The sequence below is a fragment of the Otolemur garnettii genome, unplaced genomic scaffold (genome assembly GCF_000181295.1).
Source record: "Otolemur garnettii isolate 467f Iridium unplaced genomic scaffold, OtoGar3 scaffold00083, whole genome shotgun sequence".
NCBI lineage: Eukaryota > Metazoa > Chordata > Mammalia > Primates > Galagidae > Otolemur > Otolemur garnettii.
This window is the reverse complement of record NW_003852478.1, coordinates 5586379-5605306: the sequence shown is the minus strand read 5'-3', so window position 1 is coordinate 5605306 and position 18928 is coordinate 5586379. Positions and strand designations below refer to the sequence as shown.

Here is an 18928-nt window from a genome sequence, read left to right as displayed (position 1 = left end):
AAAAAAAAAAAATGCCAGGTGCATGGCAGATACCAGTAGTCCCAGCTATTTGGGAGGCTGAGGCAAGAGGATCACTTAAACCTAAGAGTTTGAGGTTGCTGTGAGCTAAGATGCCACAGAACTCTACCAAGGGTGAGCAAGTGAGACTCTGTCTCAAAAAATAAATAAATAAAAATTAAAAAAGAGAGAATTCTAGAAGATCAAAGTAAATATCTATGCCATGAAGTAGTTGTTGTTTTTAATTAAAGATTTTCATATTCTTCCCTAGTTTCATATCCAGTAATGTGAAAAAAATCCATTAGCAAATGTACAAAGTGTATTTATTTTGATCTTTATTCAGAATATATTTTTATTTGTTATTAATTGTAAAAGAAAAAGATTTTTGCCTTTATTGTGGCTTTGCACATTACATTTTCTTTGTCCTTCATAGATTATGTCTGAACAGGTATCATATCCCAATTAAGGGCACCCTAAGTTCAAAAACCTTTTATGGGCTCACAGTTCTGGTCAAAGTATATTTATTCAAAATGCCTTTGGACACCCACAATATCCTGTTTAACTAAAGCTAATTGAATTTCTCTTACCAGGAATTACGTAACAGAAGTGAACTTAAACCTACACACTTGTGTATAATGCTTTCCCTTTTTAAAAAAGTCAATTTCCCAGTTCTTAAAAAAAAGCTTTAAAAAATTAGTTGTTTCACTTTCATAAACGGCTTTTCCCCCCTAAAGCACATAACCCTATACATGAACATAAAATATATTTCTTGCCAGAAACTCCCTCACAATACTGAGTAGTTTTTATAGATGTTGTGGTGGAAACCATTCTTCTAAGGGAATGGTGTTGAAGAACGGCCACAGGGGACTGTCCTTCTCTGTGCCAGAACGTCAAAGAAGCAAGAGATGTGACAGATTTGTGTAGAGACCACTAGCAAGTTACTAAAACTTTTAGTTTTTCCACTTCCAAATTCTCAGTGCATTCTACCTTATTAGTCTGACAAATATTCAAATATGCATACATACTCCACTGATAGGGAGTCAAGGACAATAATTCAGTATTAAGAAATTAATTAGCTTTATAATCCATTTCATATTAGTGCTTGCCTTTAAAGTATATCCGCTAACCATTAGAAAGAATTTTACCAACTAAACTGCTCCTGAAAAAGCTGCTTAAGAAACAATTTAAAGAAAGTAAAATTAAGTGACCACAGGATGGCAGCATTGGAACAGAATTGGAAAACTACTCCCTTAAGAATTACTGTATCTTTATCTCATATAAGTACTACCTTTATACAATCGAGTAGCCATTTCCATTACTTTATAACCAGCTTTCTTTATTTCTTTGAAATGCCTGTTATAAGCTCATAACTCCCAATTTGGAATTCCTCCTTCTACCTCTCCCTTGAACTAAGATTGCCATTCCAACTGTCTGCTCCACTTCCATATCTGTTAGGTATCGCATAACATAAGTTTAAAATCCTGATATTCTCCGTTCCTGGCAAATGTGCATTTCTTTTTGTGTTCCTGTTCTAATAATCACATCCATCGGTTCATCAGCAAAGCCTCTGGCTCTATCTTCACAAGATGCACGGAGTCTGGCAGCTTCTCACCAGCTCCACCATCAACACCATGGTATAAACCCCCACCATCTCCTGCCTGGACTCTTGGAACTGATGGTCTTCCTGTCAGGTCTTCCTGCTTCCATCCTTTCACCACTTAATCAGTTCTCTGCCCTGCAGCAGCCAGAGTGATCCTTTTAAAAAGATCCCCTCCCTTCCCTATTTGAAACCTCCAGATGGCTTCACATCTAATTTGGAAGAAATCTGAACTCCATTGCCTGGACTCACATGTCCCTAGTTCTTTCCTTTAATCACGTCCCCCTCACCTCTGTGCTTTGTCGACACTGGCCTCTAACTGTCCCGAGAAAACCAGGCACATCTTCACCTTGGGTCCTTTGTCCCTCATTTCCTCTGCTTGGAGTCCCTTTCCTCAGTCACCTACACAGCTTACTCCCTCCCCCCAATCTCCCTGACCCCCCATCCTGGGTATAATAGAATTCCTGCCTGGTCACTCTCTGTCCTCAGCCTGCTTGCTTTCTTTGTAGCACTGATCCCTCTGATGTCCTGTATGTTTTATTTATTCACTGTTTGTTGATGCCTCTATTAACATGTGAACTCTGTTTTATTTACTGCTGAACCCTCAGCACCTAGAACAGTCTAGGAGACACTTAGTATTGTTGAGTAAATGAAAAGAAGAAAGGAGAGGGATGAGGAAGGAAGGGAAAGAGAGGCTTAGGAGTCCCTAAAAAGAAAGGATTTTAAGGACCTACAGGAATGTTTCTAGAACATCAGACTTAAAGAAAAAAACTTCCAGTTTCCTTTTAGTGTTGGGTCTTCAAAATTACATGCTTTGATTCTTCACTTACGGTGTTACAAAAGTAATGGAAATTAAAATCAATTCCCTCTAGGAGAAAAAGTGTTTCTCTTACCATTATCATAAACTTGCCAGTCAGCAACTTTGTTATAATTCTGTTAGGACTTAAATGAAAATAATCTGCACCTTCATCAATATCCTCTTTATTATGTGGTTAGGAATTCTGATGTAATTTTAACTAATAATTGACAAATTATGTTGCAAGTTATGATTAAATAAGCTCAGAAATCACTAGGGGAGTCTTGTTCATGGTTTTGTTTGTTGCTGTGACTTTGCTCAGGATTTTACTCTTTTTTATTACCTTCTTTTACTATTAATAGTCACTGAATTGTGTTTATTGACTTTGGTTTATACTCATCCATGCAGGTGAGTAAATCATATCATTATTCTCCTAATAGGAAAACAGTATCATCCTGAATGGGACTGTGATGGTCAGCCCAACCCGCCTGCCCAGTTCCTCCAGTGGAGACCAGCTGGGTCCCGTGGACTGGGTGCGTTACAAGCTCTGCATGTGTGCCGATGGGACTCTCTTCAGAGTGCAAGTGACCAGCCAAAACATGGGCTGTCAGGTCTCCGACAACCCCTGTGGAAACACTCACTAGAGGAACCCTAGAGGTCATCAACATGCTCATATCTGGACCTTTTTAAGAGTGTGCATGTGAATCACTGATTTTACAGAGTTTGTGATAACTCATTTTAATTATTTTAACGGCAGAGCACTACTGTATCTGTTAATGTGGTCTCCGTATTTAAAACGTTCTCAGAGAGCCTAAGTTCTAACACCTTCTAACACCGATCTTCAAGTTATTATTCTCTAAAATAATTGTGAGAAGTAAATAACATCAAAATTAATCTTTAAGAAGTTCTTAAAAATCCATTATCCCTTTCCTAGGATAAATGCCTGAGGCCACTATTTAGCACATTAACTGTCATGTGAGTTGTATTTAACTCATGCTAGCTTTGATCCCCAGGCCTCATGAAGCATATATAACTCACACATCTCTTTACCTTGGGTTGCCTTTGTGCTGTGAAACCTCTACTCATGTCTCTCTGTCAACCCACACGTGTCCCCCACCTCCTGTGGCCCTGCTCCAACCATCGCCCAAGTGCACCAAGTGTGCTGGGCTGTTCTCTGATTACCATAACTTGTGATTAAGTGTTTCCCCTGGATGTTTGCCTGGCAGGTCTTTGAATAAAAACAATATGGTAGTATGCAGGGATACTTAAGGGGTACGATTCAGAGGTCATCGTCCAGCATCACCCAGTGTCCACTCCAGACACAAATAATAACTTGTGGAATGACAAAAGACTCAATTCTCAGAAACAAATTCAGTTAGCACGTCATGAGTCATGTACAGCACACCTAGCGTGCAGTGTAAAAATTGATTCTAGTACCATGTGAGTTGCAGACAACCCATGCACAGAAAATAACAAACAATAACAAATTTTTCATTAAATTAGAAAGGATCATTGTTCTATTATTGTAATAAAACACTATGGCCCCAAGGAACAATCTCTTTCCTAGTGTGGCGGGCAATGTGTTAAGCTCACTATAAATAAGCTTTTGGTGACTCTAATGGGGATAGTCCCACTTAAGACGTCACAGGGTACACCATCAACGCTTCATGCCAGCCTTTTAGCTCCTAAAAGTAAAGACACAAGATTTCTAATGCAATAACTGTGAGCCGTATTTTCACATGAAACTACATATGTGAGAACAAAACGATGATCTCTTAGTTTTGCACTAGGAAGAAAATATTCTGTAATAGACGGTTTCCTTGGAATGATGCTGACTGTTAAGGGTTCACAATACACTAGAAAGTAAAACGCGATCTCAGCCTTAACTTTTAAATAATAATGACAGCTGTTATTTATTGACCATCTGATACACTTTGCCATTGTCGTAGGTGTGGCACTATTAGTATCCCTAATTCTCACCACACCTCTGTTAGGAGATGCTCTTACTCCAGCTTTACCCACTAGCAAACCGAGGACCAGAAAAGCTGAGAAACCTGTCCAATAGCACATAGTAAATAGCAGGGCTGGAACTGGAATTCATGTGACCGAAACCTAGAACGAATTCATGATACCTATCCCAAATGCCAGGTGTTTTTTCTTATCTGCACTGACTTTTCAATTATTTAAAACTCTGGAAAGATAAAGTTTGATTTAAATTTACCTAAAATGATAAGGATTAAACAGAACAGGTATGCCTACGCTCGTTAAAAGAAAAATAAATCTAATGTCAGACAAAAAAATACGACATATCACTCTCAGATTCTAAACTATCTTAAACCAATTCCAAAATCCTATACTAGAGAGGTGAAATTGAGCTCCTTGTGAGTTACCCCAGTTCCTTAACTGATGGGCCTTGGCACACTGGGACACTCAGTGGTCAACAGGGGTGCCAAGATATTTATACCCCCAGCCCTCGGGCTACACAGTGGAAAGTGGGGAGGCCACAGGCCCAGAGGAGCTGGAGTCTGGGAACAGCCTGCTGTGTTGGTGGCATGAGCCACACAAATGTCACCCTTTTTCACATGTGCTGTGCCTGGAAGATGAGTCCAGGGGTATCGGAATGGAGAGAGCCACACAAGAGGGGATACAAGCAACTTTTAAGGCAGGGTAAGAATTTATCTCTGCTCCTAATAGTACTACCCCATTATGATTCCTTACAGCCCTCAAGCCAGTTGGGTTTTCACATATGTATTTGATGGGAAAGACAGGGACCCCAAAGTAGTTTCTGTGTGGGCCATAGAGATGTATCTCAAGCCCCACCCTGCATTCAAGTGTGACAGTAGTCAGGGTCACTTTGAGCTGTGTGGATAAGACAATCAATACAAAAAACAATTTGTATTCAATATTGTACAATTCCCTCTGAGAGAAAAACCAAGTATCTTAGAGACCCTGAAGTCATTAAATTCTACTGAGAGAGCGTTGACTTACTACCTAGCACTACAGGGGATTATGAATGAAACAAGAGAGCAAGGGAGGTTATGACTTTGGAGTGTTGCTGTTACTGGTTGTAGCAACATCTGAACCCATTTGGATGTATGCAATATCATTTAATATATGAATGGTATCCGGGAAGAAATTGCTGGAATTCTCATTCAGATGCTTGGTGTGTCGTTAAATCACGCATTCTTTACTTGCTGCTCTCTCTGGATTTGTTTTGAAAGTTTCTTTAAATAAATATTTTTACAAAAGCCACAGAACACTTTATTACAAAGTATTATTTATTGAATTTAATCACGGAAGTAATCTATTTTTACTCCACTTTGAGAGACACTTGTGTTTTCGATACATCTACATTAAGTGCTTTGGACATGAGAGGATATTTTCATGTATTTATAGAACTGACTATTAGCATGTGTAGCATTTTAGGAAACTTTACAGGTAGTCCTTGCATTTTTCACTGATCTGGAAAATTCACTGGGAAGCAGAATTTTGTTCTTACAAGACATCCATTTTCCCTATGACCTATTTTGATTCAGAGGAAGCTTCAAGTCCTCATTCTCGCCACCAGATGGTGTTTTCCTGTAAACTGAAATACTGACTTTTCTCCTCTGCTGTGTGTCCATGTGTCTGCACTGAGCTCCGATAGGACTAGCAGTAGCTTTGGGGGAGGTGAATGAGGAAGACGGGACACCGGGAGGGGTGCATGTACAGGCTTGTTTAAATAGCCACAGGGGTTGGGTTGCAGTGACAAGGGATTTTTAGAGACTGTCTAATGAGCAGTTAAGAAAATGTAAAACAACACAAAATGAGGACTGCCTATACGTAGCCTGCAATGTTTTAAAATATACTGATTTGTATTCTTTCTGCACTGTAAAAAACCAAAATAAATTTGTGTGATCATTTTGATGATCCAAGGTAGAAGTTCTACCTAGTTTTGAATGAATGTTTTTTTATGGGGGGCGAGAATGTTATGGTGCTTTTTTTTTTTTTGGCCGGGGCTGGGTTTGAACCCACCACCTTCAGCATATGGGGCCCGGCACCCTATCCTTTGAGCCACAGGTGCTGCCCCTAATGTTATGGTGCTAAGCTTGACAAAGACCATGAAAGGCTGATAAATTTAGTAATATTTTTAAAGTGTTGAGGGGACAAAGATTACAGATTATGCCATAGAAAAATAAACCTGTAAATCTATTTTAGATAGCAAATGTGAGTTTTAGTTAATTTGGTTTGTAAAAACTATTAATGACCTTTGTTTACAATAAAAATTCTGTTAATTATTTGCTGTTAATTTTTTTTTGCAGTTTTTGGCCAGGGCTGGGTTTGAACCTGCCAATTCTGGCATATGGGGCCACCTCCAGCATATGGGGCTGGCGTCCTACTCCTCTGAGCCACAGGTGCCACCTGCTGTTAATTTGTTAATGATTATATATTACCAGGTTTCTACTTAATCATGCAAACATGATGGATTTAATTATGGCTTGAAAATGTGACACTATCATCAATATTTATATAATCTCTTAGAAATCAAAAGTTAGAAAGTCATACACTCCCTGCTAGGAAAGTCCCACCCTCTCTGTGCTTTGCAGAAGGCAGTCTCTCCCCCAGGACACTTCCTCAGTGTCGCAGGGAATGTGCACACTCCCCCTGGCAGGAGGCCAGAGCTGGAGGTGAAAGTGTGGCTGAAGGCTTGCTGTGGAGCAGCCCTGATGGCCGATGGGTGGAGCCTCACAGACTCAGGCTCTTAAATCCCCACCTGGCTCGAACCAGATACAGACCCATTTGACAACTACCTAGGATCTTAAGGTATGTCTTAGAAGCAATGTTATTTTCCATGTCTTATCGTGACCAAAAATGAGGCTTTTTCCCTTCAGTTTTGCCTCTTTCACATACAAATGAACTCCTCATTCCTTTCTACTTTCTGGGGAGTTTTTCCTCCCATTTTCTGCCTGTCTATTTCACTATCTGACGCACATGTCCACACCTGTCATAGTTGTAACTGCTTCCTCATACTTCAGCCTGACTGCTTGCATTTAAAGGTTTCCACGATTATAATTGCTCGATTTCCTCGGCAAATTTTCTGGAGTTCTCAGTGGTCTCTTACCTAGTACATATGAATATGTATGTGGCATAAATTTTTTCTTTTTTACAAATTAATACCTTTCACTTTAAGATTATCCTTAGCTAGCTGTTTTGAACTCAAATCTATTACTTAATGTATGAATCTCTTCAACTTAAAAGGAAGCAAGGTCATAAAAATCTCTGTCTCCTCAAGAAAAAGTACTCTTCAATCACACCTTTCTCTTCAATACTGCAAAGTAGTGTACCTGAGAATGGTAACTGTATTTTCCGTTGCTGATGTTGTTACCAATTGTCTATATTGTGATTGCAGCTTTGAATGTAGGAAAAAAACATCTTTCTGACTGGCCAAATTAATTCAATTTCTGATATTACATAAGAGCCACGCTATAAAAATAAATCACTCCCCCAAGCTGTAGGGCACCTTTGCAGTTCATGGCCATGTCTACCTGAATTTAGATGCCCTTCAAAATATAGGCCAGTTGACCTTGTACAAAGCAAAGGTTTCAAACCTACATTGCAAACTTCATTTACTTCATGTATTCATTCACACAAATAGAGAGACACACTGCAAACTATTAAAATATGAACTATATAAACCATACATGGTCCTTAACCTTTGGGGGAGCCCAAAATAGACACAAAGCAAAGCAACAGCAATGCAGGACAGTACTGACTTTCTGTCAGTGAGAAGGGCTTTAACATGCACTGACCATTCAGGAAATATTTACTAAAATTGCTCTGTAAACAAAGACAAAAATAAAGGTTAAAGCAGGACAAAGGGCCTCAAGCCATAGGATTTGAGATGACTCTGGAAGGATATGTTGGGATTTGAGCTTAGAAGAGAAGGCGGCATTGAACTTAGACTTGGGAATGAACTAAGCGCTAACACTGGCGTGAGATACACTTGTGTAGCTCTTTGCTCAAGCCACGCCTTCCTCCTGTTCCCCACGCACTTGTCAGGGTAGTAGTTTTAGGTAGTAGAACAAGGCTTTGTATACCAACCTGAGAGATGGGGGCTGCAGGCAATAGGAGCCCTTGAAGATTTTGAATGAAGGAACGTTCATCGAAGAAAACTACTTTGGGAAAATAATCTTTTGGAATCACTTAGAATGAATCAAAAAGAAGGAAAGTCAAGAGGCAGAGACAGGAAGAGCAGTGAGGCCCTTCTAATATTTCAGATTACAGTGATGAAAACTAGAATGGGTGCCCTTAAAACAGACAGGAAGGGACAGTTTGTTGTTAACTTGTATGTTGAAAATGTGATCATTTGTGCACGAAGGTTCTGAAAAGGGCTTTAGTCTAATTAAAGCAAGTCACAAAATGTACCCATTTTCATTTAAATTTATCTCGATGACACATTCAGCCACTCTAATTTCTCTATACGTCTTTAAAATCCTTCAATTGTGTCTCAAGACTTTTTCTTGAAAAAGATACTTAATATTATAACCTAATAACAGCCTAAGAATATGGGGAGGAGGGAGGGAGAAGGGAGGGGGAAAATGGGTGGAGGGAGGAGGATTGGAAGGATCACTTCTGTGGTTTATCTTACAAGGGTACAAGTGAATCTTTCTAAGAGTAGAATATGAACATTTTAACACAATAACTAAGAAAATGACATGAAGACTATGTTAACCAGTTTGATGGAAGTGTTTCAGATTGTGTGTGAAAACACCACACTGTACCCCAGAAGTGCATTAATGTACATAGCTACCATTCAACAAAAAAAAAAGATACTTAATATTTCTCTATCTTCTTACGCCTTCCTGATTCTGAAGCAGAATGTCCTTTTCATAGCACATATTATATGTATTTAAATGATTTCAAAGTGATTTGAAAAGCCACAAAAAACAAAGCTCGTAGTTCAAGTCATAAAAAAATCACAAGTCTCTGTTATGAGCTGAACTTTCTACTCAGTTATGGGAGGTTCACAGTTCAGTGTAACTGGATGCCATTCGTGCAGTAAGCCACGTGGCCCGGAGGGCGGTGCCGATAAGCCCAGCAGACTTTGCTCGGTGTGAGTGACCAGCAGACTCGGTGAGGTTTCACTCACTCCACAGCAGACTGCAGAGGCGACAAGACCGGACAAGCCGATGCTGAGGTGAGGCCCAAGTCAGTACCTATCTTCTGAGAAATCAGGGGAGTCCTGTCTTTAAAGCGTGGCATAATTTTTCAATTTTATGCTATTGCTATGCCATTTTAGCAGCCACCTTTTAACACCTCCATGTCTAAGAAACCAGTCACTTAAATGGACAATCAAGGCAAGATGACTTTCCTAAATCTTGAATTAAAAATTAAATCTTCTGCTTCTTATTTCCTGTTAGTGTCTACGTAAGTTTTTTGATTAAGTCGACTCATTTTCCTTTTTCCAGGCATTATGGAAACCCTCTGTTGCGGCGTCATTACCATAGTTATAGGTCTTCATTGTACTGGAGTGAGGACACATCCATCCAGTAGAAGCAGTGTTTTACTCCATCCTGAGTGCCAGTGGAGCGAGTATCTTCCGACAAATTGTTCTTTTACCAGAAAGCATGAAATGCCTGTGGACACATCACAGACAGCAGCCACACTGGAGATCAGCCTCAATTTCTTTAGGGTTCTCTTACAGTCTCACAAGAAAAAAGAATGGAAAATAAAACACCTGGACCTCAGTAACAATCTCATATCAAAAATAACCTTAAGCCCTCTGGCGTATTTACACACCTTGGAAATGTTAAACCTCAGCAACAACGCCATCCACTCCATCTCCCTGCATCTGCCCAGGCCTAAGTCCTCATGGATGAAACGCCACAAAAGCAGCGTGGAAACTGGGCTTCCGTTTCTAAAGGTGCTAATTCTTCAAAGAAATAAGCTCAGCGACACTCCTAAGGGTGAGTATAATTTTACCAGATGGTCTCTACCTAGAAACAAGGAGGCCATGAAGAGTTGGTGTTTTATGTCAATAAGAATTCCATGTTTGTTTTCAGATTCAAGGAAACACGTGAAAGTAAAGCTACCTGATCACAGCAAATAGAACAAAAGGAGTTTCCTTGTGGACTTGGGAGTTTCAGTACGTGGAACTTAGAGCAATTTAACCTCCCATTAGGTTAATGTTAGGTGGATTTGTGGAGAGCTATTAGATATATTTAAGTGCTAAATGATAATCAGTGCTTTGATTTTAAGTTACCTACGTTATCACATGTTTGTTAATATAGGAAAACACTGAGAAATAACCAGCTCAGATGCTTTTAACAAGTTAATAATTCAAATTAAATATGTTGTCACATTCATAATTTTTGTCACCTGAGAGTAGGTTTTGCTTCGACTTATCTAAGTGTCCTCCAAATGTAGGCCAGAAATATCCTAATATTACACATTAGCATGTAAACTCTCTGATTATCAGATCAAAATCGGAATTCTGTATTTATAAGAGGATACTCCACATAGCCTCCTGTTATAAATTCTCATCTGCATTCAGCAGCCTGCATGCTGGAATTCCTTGACTAACACACCAATGCTTTCTGCATCGTATGAACCTGCAAATGTACCAGGTTCGTAAGGCAAGACTTCCTTTGCCCTTTTTATATTCCAGTGTGCTAGACAGTTTCCTTTCCTTGTTTGTGTTCAGTCTTGTTCAGTGCTTGCTAAGCACCTATTTAGATAAGACACTGTGCTTAAAAAAACACTATAACGATATCGTCCTCTGGGCAGGGCCTGTGGCTCAGTGGGTAGGGCGCCGGCCCCATATAGCAAGGGTGGTGGGTTCAAACCCGGCCCCAGCCGAACTGCAACAAAAAATAGCCGGGCGTTGTGGTGGGTGCCTATAGTTCCTGCTACTCAGGAGGCTGAGGCTAAAGAATCACCTAAGGCCAGGAGTTGAAGGTTGTTGTGAGCTGTGACACCACAGCACTCTACCGAGGGTGATAAAGTGAGACTCTATCTCTAAAGAAAAAAAGAAAAAGATATCGTCCTCTTTCTCCATCCCAAAGAATGCATATTTAATTTTCATATAATTTTTCAGTTCTTACCTTTCATATTTTAATTATTTTGCCCTTTCTCCAGCCTTGTTTTAAGCATCATTTGGCAATAATAGCCTAGCAGATAAAAGCAAGACTATTCCACCCAACATGTCGACAGAATTGTGTGGGAAGGGTGGGTGTCTTCTCCCCCGACTTTTCCTGTAAAAGCTGTGTGTATAAGTAAACAAATTAGTCTCCATCTGCATCCCAGCATCACAGGAAACTCAGTCCAGCGTGATTCATATGCAGTCACCTGAGGCAGGTAGAGAGAATGTGCCAAATCTCGCTAAGCAGTTATGATTCTAGAAATAAGAACACTACTTTGGCAGCCAACAGCATGTCTCACTCCACTGCTGGGTAAGCCATGGTTATCATCAAAGGATTAAACCTGTTATCTTGGAAGTTACACACTGGGTCCAGATCTTCCCCACATGTCCCTCACTGTGCCAGAAGGCCAGCAAGCCGTGTTCTTTTTCAACCAAGGTAGACGTCAAAAAGCAAATCCCAGCACACAAGCACATTTTAAACCTTTGCTCAAACCACCTCTGCCATTCCATTGGCCAAAGCAAGTCACATGGCCAAACCCAACTGAGAGGAGTGAGGAAGTATATTCTGCCTACAGGAGAGGGACTATCTGATGAACAATCATTCAAACTATAGGACCTGGCTTCCACTGGGTTCAAAAAGCTTGAAGATCATAATAATTAAAGACACATCCCAATTCCAGCTATAAGAAACCATTTTAAGGACGGTAACTGAGGCATGAAGACCTTAAGTAGTGCTTAGTGACATATATCAAAAGTCACCAAGACGGAATAAAACTTAGTCTCTTCAGACCCTGTAATTCTGTGACATGGGCAGGATAACTGAACAACCCAATACATCTGGCCATTTAATTATGCATGGCCCAGACAGTCCTTTAGCCTAAAAAGCCCTGACCCTCAGCTTTCTTTTCTCCTTTCTAAATTCAAGTTCTCTTTAAGGGCCCTGAAATTCAATTTTTTTAATTAAAAAAGTGGGTATAGGGCAGCTGCAGTGGCTCATGCCTGTAATCCTAGTACTCTGGGAGGCTGAGGTGGGTAGATTGCCTGAGATCACGGCTTCCAACCAGCCAAGCAAGACTGAGACCCTGTCTCTAAAAATAGCCGGGCATTATGGCGGGTGCCTATAGTCCTGGCTACTTAGGAGGCTGAGGCAAGAGAATCACTTGAGCCCAGGAGTCTGAGGTTGCTGTGAGCTGTGACACCACCACACTCTACCAAGGGTGACATAGTGAAACTCTGTCTCAAAAAAAAAAAAAAAGAGAAAGATCTGGGGTTTGATCCCATCTCCACCTACCATGGCACTATTGGCAAGTTCTTCACTTCACTGAGCCTAAGTTTTTCTATTTGTAAAATTGGAATAACCCCTAAACCTACTTTTTGAAGACTAAAAGATATCTGTGACATGCTTAGAGCACAAAGGGTGTGCAACTAAATAGGTGTTTAAAAATAATTTCTTCCCTCCTCTTCAAAGCGAGGCATGATCACTGCCTGCACGGAGCTCCTAGGGTACTTATTCAATTCAATTAAGCACTAGAGATGTTTTAGGAACTGAATTGACCCCTAGGCCAGGCAGGTATCATGGCAATGGTGAGGGAACTATTACAGCTTCTTTCATTTTGGTTCTTATGTTGTAATTTTTTCTCAAACACTCATATATTTGCATATTAAAACATAGAAGAGTATTCTTCTCTACACAAAGAAACATATTTTCTCCAGGTGCTATATTCAAAATATTTAACTGGCCTCCAGCCCAGGCTCCCCAGTTGGGTGCCCCTGGCTGTAGTGCTGGAGCGGGGTCCTGCTGGACGGGGGTGTGGAGGATCCACTGACGTGCCCAGGGCTGTGGGGCAGACTACAGATTCAGGCAGATTTATTTATTTTGAGACAGAGTCTCACTTTGTTGCCCTCAGTAAAGTGCCGTGGCATCACAGCACACAGTCTATATGTGAGAACAGAGCAGAGGTTAATGTAAAAATTCAGGCTCTTTCTTACAAGATTCATGTGGGAAGTCAAATTTGAGAGGCTACTGTGACTGGCACCATATTGTCAATCTTTATTTGCTCTCAGTGCCTGATGGAACCCTTGGTTATTCTCTGAGATCAAATGAAATCCAAAGGCAGAGACCAAAATTTAATTTGATTATTTTGCTAGGAAACAAAATCTAGCTATAGGTTATTACCTATGAAAAATACAAGAATGCCTAGAAAATAATCAGTATATCAACAAGTAGTTACAAAAAATGGACATGATTACAAAATAGGATAAGAAAATCTTAAAACTGGAAGAATCCATTCATGTAAATAAAGCATTAAAACACCTTTTTCCTCTATTGCCATATTGAGATGACTTTATCTTACCTACAGTTCAGTCAAATACAGGCAGTCACTGGTTAGAAATGAGATAGATGTGTTCTTAAGCTGAATTTGTATGTAAGTTGGAACAGGTTCATTTACCTGTAACAGCCTCTGTCTGTCAGTGTGAGCTGCGTGTCAGCCAGATGTTTGTTACTCAGGAATTTCGAGGAAACAGATATTTACTTAACACCACATGTTTCAGTCAAGGTTAGATTCTTAATTGATGCTCTTATTTTGTGTTTATTTATTTTGAGACAGAGTCTCACTTGTCGCCCCCAGTAAAGTGCTATGGCTGCTCACAGCAACCTCAAACTCGGGCTTAAGCAATTCTCTTGCCTCAGCCTCCCAACTAGCTGGGACTACAGACGCCCACTACAACGCCCCAGCTATTTTTTGGTGCTGTTGTCATTGTTGTTTAGCAGGCCAGTGCTGGGTTCGAACCCGTCAGCCCTGGGGTTATATGGCCAGCTCCCTAACCATTGAACTATGGCCGCCACGCTGATGTTCTTATTTTAAAAGTGGCATATGCTGATTGAAAGAAAAAATTCAAAAAATGTATACAAGGAAAAGAAAGTTTCCTTCCTCATTTCCTTCAACCACCCTACTTGTGAGTATAACTACTACTAATAGTGGATTTCATTTCCTCCCAGGACTTTTTTCTGCCTCCTCCAAATACATGCATTGGAATAACATTGGAATCAGACTCTGTACTGATCGGCCAGTTAACCTTCTCCTTCCTGTTCGATCAGTCCACATGCTGACCTCCCCCTTCTCTTTTGAGACTCCATGTTATTGTACAGCGCTCATATACTTTAACAATTTCTCCATTGAGAACTGTTAATGTCATCTCTAATTTTCCACCGTGACAGATAATGCTGCAGTAAATGTCACCAGTTTAGATTTTAATTTACTTTTTCATTTTAACAGGACTCTGGAAACTCAAGTCACTGCAGAGTTTGGATCTGTCGTTCAATGGGATAACACAAATTGGATTTTCTGATTTCCATAAGTGCCTGCAGCTAGAGTCTCTCTATTTAAAGGGCAACAAGATATTCAAACTTCATCCAGGAGCCTTCAAGGATCTCAAAAAGTTACAGGTTCTAAAATCACTTCTATACTATTTCAATGTGTAGATGCATGGGCGATTACATTCAGAGAATGTGTTCATTGAAGAATTTCCTCATATCTAGTTGTACTAGCTATTATTCCAAAAAGTAAGTGATTTTAAGATCTCCTAAAACTGGTGAAGTCTTTCTTACCTGAAAAGTCTTGCCTCAAAAACCACAGTCCCCATGGATATAAATTTCATTGGAACATAATAACAGCAAAAATTGCCATATTGGCTCGGCACCTGTGGCTCAAGCGGCTAAGGCGCCAGCCACATACACCTAAGGTGGCGGGCTCGAATCCCCAGCCTGGGCCCACCAAACAATAATAATGGCTGCAACCAAAAAATGGCCAGGCGCTGTGGCGGGCGCCTGTGGTCCCAGCTACTTGGGGGCTGAGGCAGGAGACTCGCTTGAGTCCAGGATTTGGAGGTTGCTGTGAGCGTGATGCCATGGCACTCTATCCAGGGGGATAGCTTGAGACTCTGTCTCAAAAAAAAAAAAAAATTGCCATATTATTTTTTAAAATCAGGTTAAATCCAACTCCAAGTTTACACTTACCAACTGGCAAGAAATTAAATCTTAATTATTAGTGAGGCTGCCTCCCTAAGCTTCAGGACCCATAAAAGTTCCCAGGGATCATGTAAAATCTGGAATCCTCAGAGAGGTCTCTATGAATCACGCTGGCTGATACTGAGATGTCAGAAACCCAGGGCTGGGAAGACTTCTGACAATGATCCTGTCGCTTCCAGGACAGAATTGGGCGCAGGATAATAAAAATGATAATGACAATAGTTCACACCCTATATCACATTTACCATGTACCACATGTGGCTATAAACATCAGACCCATATAGCAGGGGACAGGGCATCTGTGTCACATTTGGGCCCAGCAGGCACGTTGTGGTTAATCCCTGTGAAGTCCTGACAAGGCGAGGGTAGGGAACCCCTAAAGCCCTGCTCCAGGTTTCAGTTCCAGCCCCTTCTCCTCCAAGCACCTCTCTCCCTGGCATTTCCCTTTGGGAAGACATCGTAGACTCTCCCCTCAGAGGCTTGTGCCACCCCGGAGGGGCCTCCTGTGGGGCATCCAGAAATGGTTTGGGAGAGTTAGTACTGCATCTCCAGCACCTTCATCACACACCCCCATTCTTCATTTAGTCCAGTATCATTCATCAGCAACATAAGGCGAGCCACAGACGCGGATTTTGTTTGTTTGTTTTTGAGACAGAGTCTCACTCTGTCACCCTGGGTGGACTGCTGTGGCAGCATCATAGCTCACAGCAATCTCAAATTCTAGGGCTCAAGAGATCCTCCTGCCTCAGTCTCCCTAGTAGCTGGGACTATAGGCTCATAGCAATCTCAAATTCTAGGGCTCAAGAGATTCTCCTGCCTCACTTTCCCTAGTAGCTGGGACTACAGGCACCACTACCAACTCCTGGCTAGTTTTTCTAATTTTTTAGTAGAGACAGGATCTCATTCTTGCTCAGGCTGATCTTGAACACCTGAGCTCAAGCAGTCCACCCACCTCGGCCAAAATCTTCAAGACCTGGTGTGTATTATACACTTTCCACACATTCCAGTTTGGATTACTCACATTTTAATTGCTCAATAGCCATGTGTGACTCATGGGTGTCACATCAGGCAACATTAACACAGACAACTGAGGTTTCCCAGTGTCCGTAAAGTGCTATCCAGGGACAGGTGCAGGACGAGTCTCCAACTTCTTCCTCTACAGAGGGGAATCTGGTGGTCTAGTGAGGCTTGGGGGAAGAGGACGGTTAAGAGCCAGCCAGCTGCCTGCCCTTACACCTGGCCTCAGCCACTTTCCAGCCACACCATCTTGGGCAAGTTACCAAATCTCTCTGTGCCTCAGTTTTCCTACCTGAAAAATGGAGATAACCTAGTTCCTTTCTCATAGAGTTTTATTAGAATGACACATGTTTTGTACGTGGTCAGTGTTTAGAGCAGGGCTTGGAATACAGCAAGCACTTTATAGACAACATACAGAACTTTTATACTGGCCACAGTGCCCGACACTTTTAACATACAAATCTGTTTATGTCACTTCTTAGTTAAAACCCACCTAAGAATTCACCCCGGGTCCTGGCTTGTCTGCCATCCCCCCCTTGCTCCTGCCTCTACCTTCATCGAAAGCCCTGTCCACTTGCGGGTGCTTTGCCTGGAAGAGCCACCATGTGTTAGTCCTATCAGCTTCTGCCTGAACGTCACTCCCTCAAGGAGGCCTTCCCCAGTTTGTACACCCTTATGGCATGTTACACTTTTTTCCTTGTTACACCTATCCCAGTTGAAATTAGTGAGTTTTAGGTATGGCTAGATGTTAAGCCTAAGCCCTTGGAACCCTTCTAAGCTCTTTGAGGACATACATCATCCCTGTATTGTTTTCTAGTGCTTGCATATGCCCAGTACCTGATACATTTTAAAACACTTGTTGTATAAACAAGAGAATGAATGAATGCAAATGAATGAATGAATATAAAAGTTCTGTGTGTTGTCTATAAAGTGCTTGCTGTATTCCAACTACTGCTCTAAACACTGAACATCATGAATGCGTGATGATCATGGATAGGTACATTAGTTAGCTATTGCTGCGTAACAAATTACTACAAACTGAGCAGCTTAAAAGTCACATATATATTATCTCACAATTTCTGCAGGCCAGGAATCCAGGTATAGCTTAACTGGGGCCTGTGCTTCAGGGTCTCTCAAGAGGCTGCAAAGTGTTGGCCAAAGCTAGAGTCTCACTTGAAAGCCCAGCTAGGAAAAGATGCACTTCCAAGCCCCACAGTTGTTGGTGGGATTCAGTTGCTGGAGCAGGATGATGGAGTAAGGGCTCCGTGCCTGGCTGGCTATTGGCACAAGTCTACCCTGGGTTCTGTGCCATGTTGGCCTCTCCACTGGGCAGTTCATAGCATGGCAGCTTGCATCAGAGCTAGCAAGGACAAGAGCTTGCTAACAAAAGAACACAACAATTTTATGTAATGTCATTATGGAAGTGACATCCACAAATCACAGATCCTGCTCTCACTCAAGGGGAGGAGGTTATTCAAGAGCATGAATACAAGGGGGCAAGATCTTTGGAGACCATCTTAAAGTCTGTCTGCCACGGTAGTTATCAGGACAGATAAGAAAGTCCATTTAACTTCAAGTGGGTTGTTGAATTGCCTAGGAATCTCACTTAGTCTATTGTATGCTGATTATAAATATTGTATTTGTATTCATAATTTGCTAAGTGTCTGTTTTATTTCTCATGCACTTTTATTGTACTTTATGAGTCTTCTGCAGCTCACAGGTAACAGATGCCACAGGCAAACTAAAAATCAGCTCTTAGAATGTTTAAATACAGCCATAATTGTCAGTGCACTGGAACTACCAAGAATCATACAATTTCTTCTCTCTATTACCTGTTCTACATGTTTGGCAAAAACTCTAGAAACTGGTTTTGGAACATGAAAAACATATTTGGAACCAGAAACCCATACATCAAAATAGATGTTGTTTTTCTTCTAGAAGACGAATTTAATACTTGCACTATTCTCTGAGTCTTCCCATGAGGGAATCTTTTCAAAAGTGAGAAAGATTTTTCAAAGCATAAATTCATCACCTCACCATGTTTAGATGGAATGAAATAAATTTCAATGACATTTCAAATTAGCATTTCTTAATCGTATCCCATTCTTCTTAGATGCAATGATTTGTGATGTATTCTATGCCTCTCTCAATCCTTCCATAATGTGTACCCCTTTTAAATGCTGGTGGCTGAGCATTTCTTTAGCCAAATTGGACTTTTCTGTTGTAATCTTTTTTCAGAAATTATTATTCCTGAATAATTTTATTAATTTTCTGTACTTCCTCCTGTTTTGCTTTCAAAACTTCTGTGATTCGTAATATAATATGGTGCAAGGACAAAAATAATGCAGACATGCAGTAAAAAAGAAATAA

General features: G+C 40.8%; 2 protein-coding genes across 2 annotated transcripts in view; both read left to right on the top strand.

The window, feature by feature from the left end:
- SGCB (sarcoglycan beta) overlaps window positions 1-3291 on the top strand; it is a 9535-nt gene extending 6244 nt beyond the window's left edge. The window contains exon 5 of the mRNA XM_012808073.1: window positions 2831-3291. Coding sequence (XP_012663527.1) covers window positions 2831-3034 — 204 coding nt within the window. The 3' untranslated portion in view covers window positions 3035-3291. The remainder of the gene's footprint in view (window positions 1-2830) is intronic.
- Window positions 3292-9843: 6552 nt separating this feature from the next.
- LRRC66 (leucine rich repeat containing 66) overlaps window positions 9844-18928 on the top strand; it is a 14611-nt gene continuing 5526 nt past the window's right edge. The window contains 2 exon segments of the mRNA XM_003794625.2: window positions 9844-10336; window positions 14790-14959. Of these exon segments, the coding sequence (XP_003794673.2) occupies window positions 9844-10336; window positions 14790-14959 (663 nt within the window).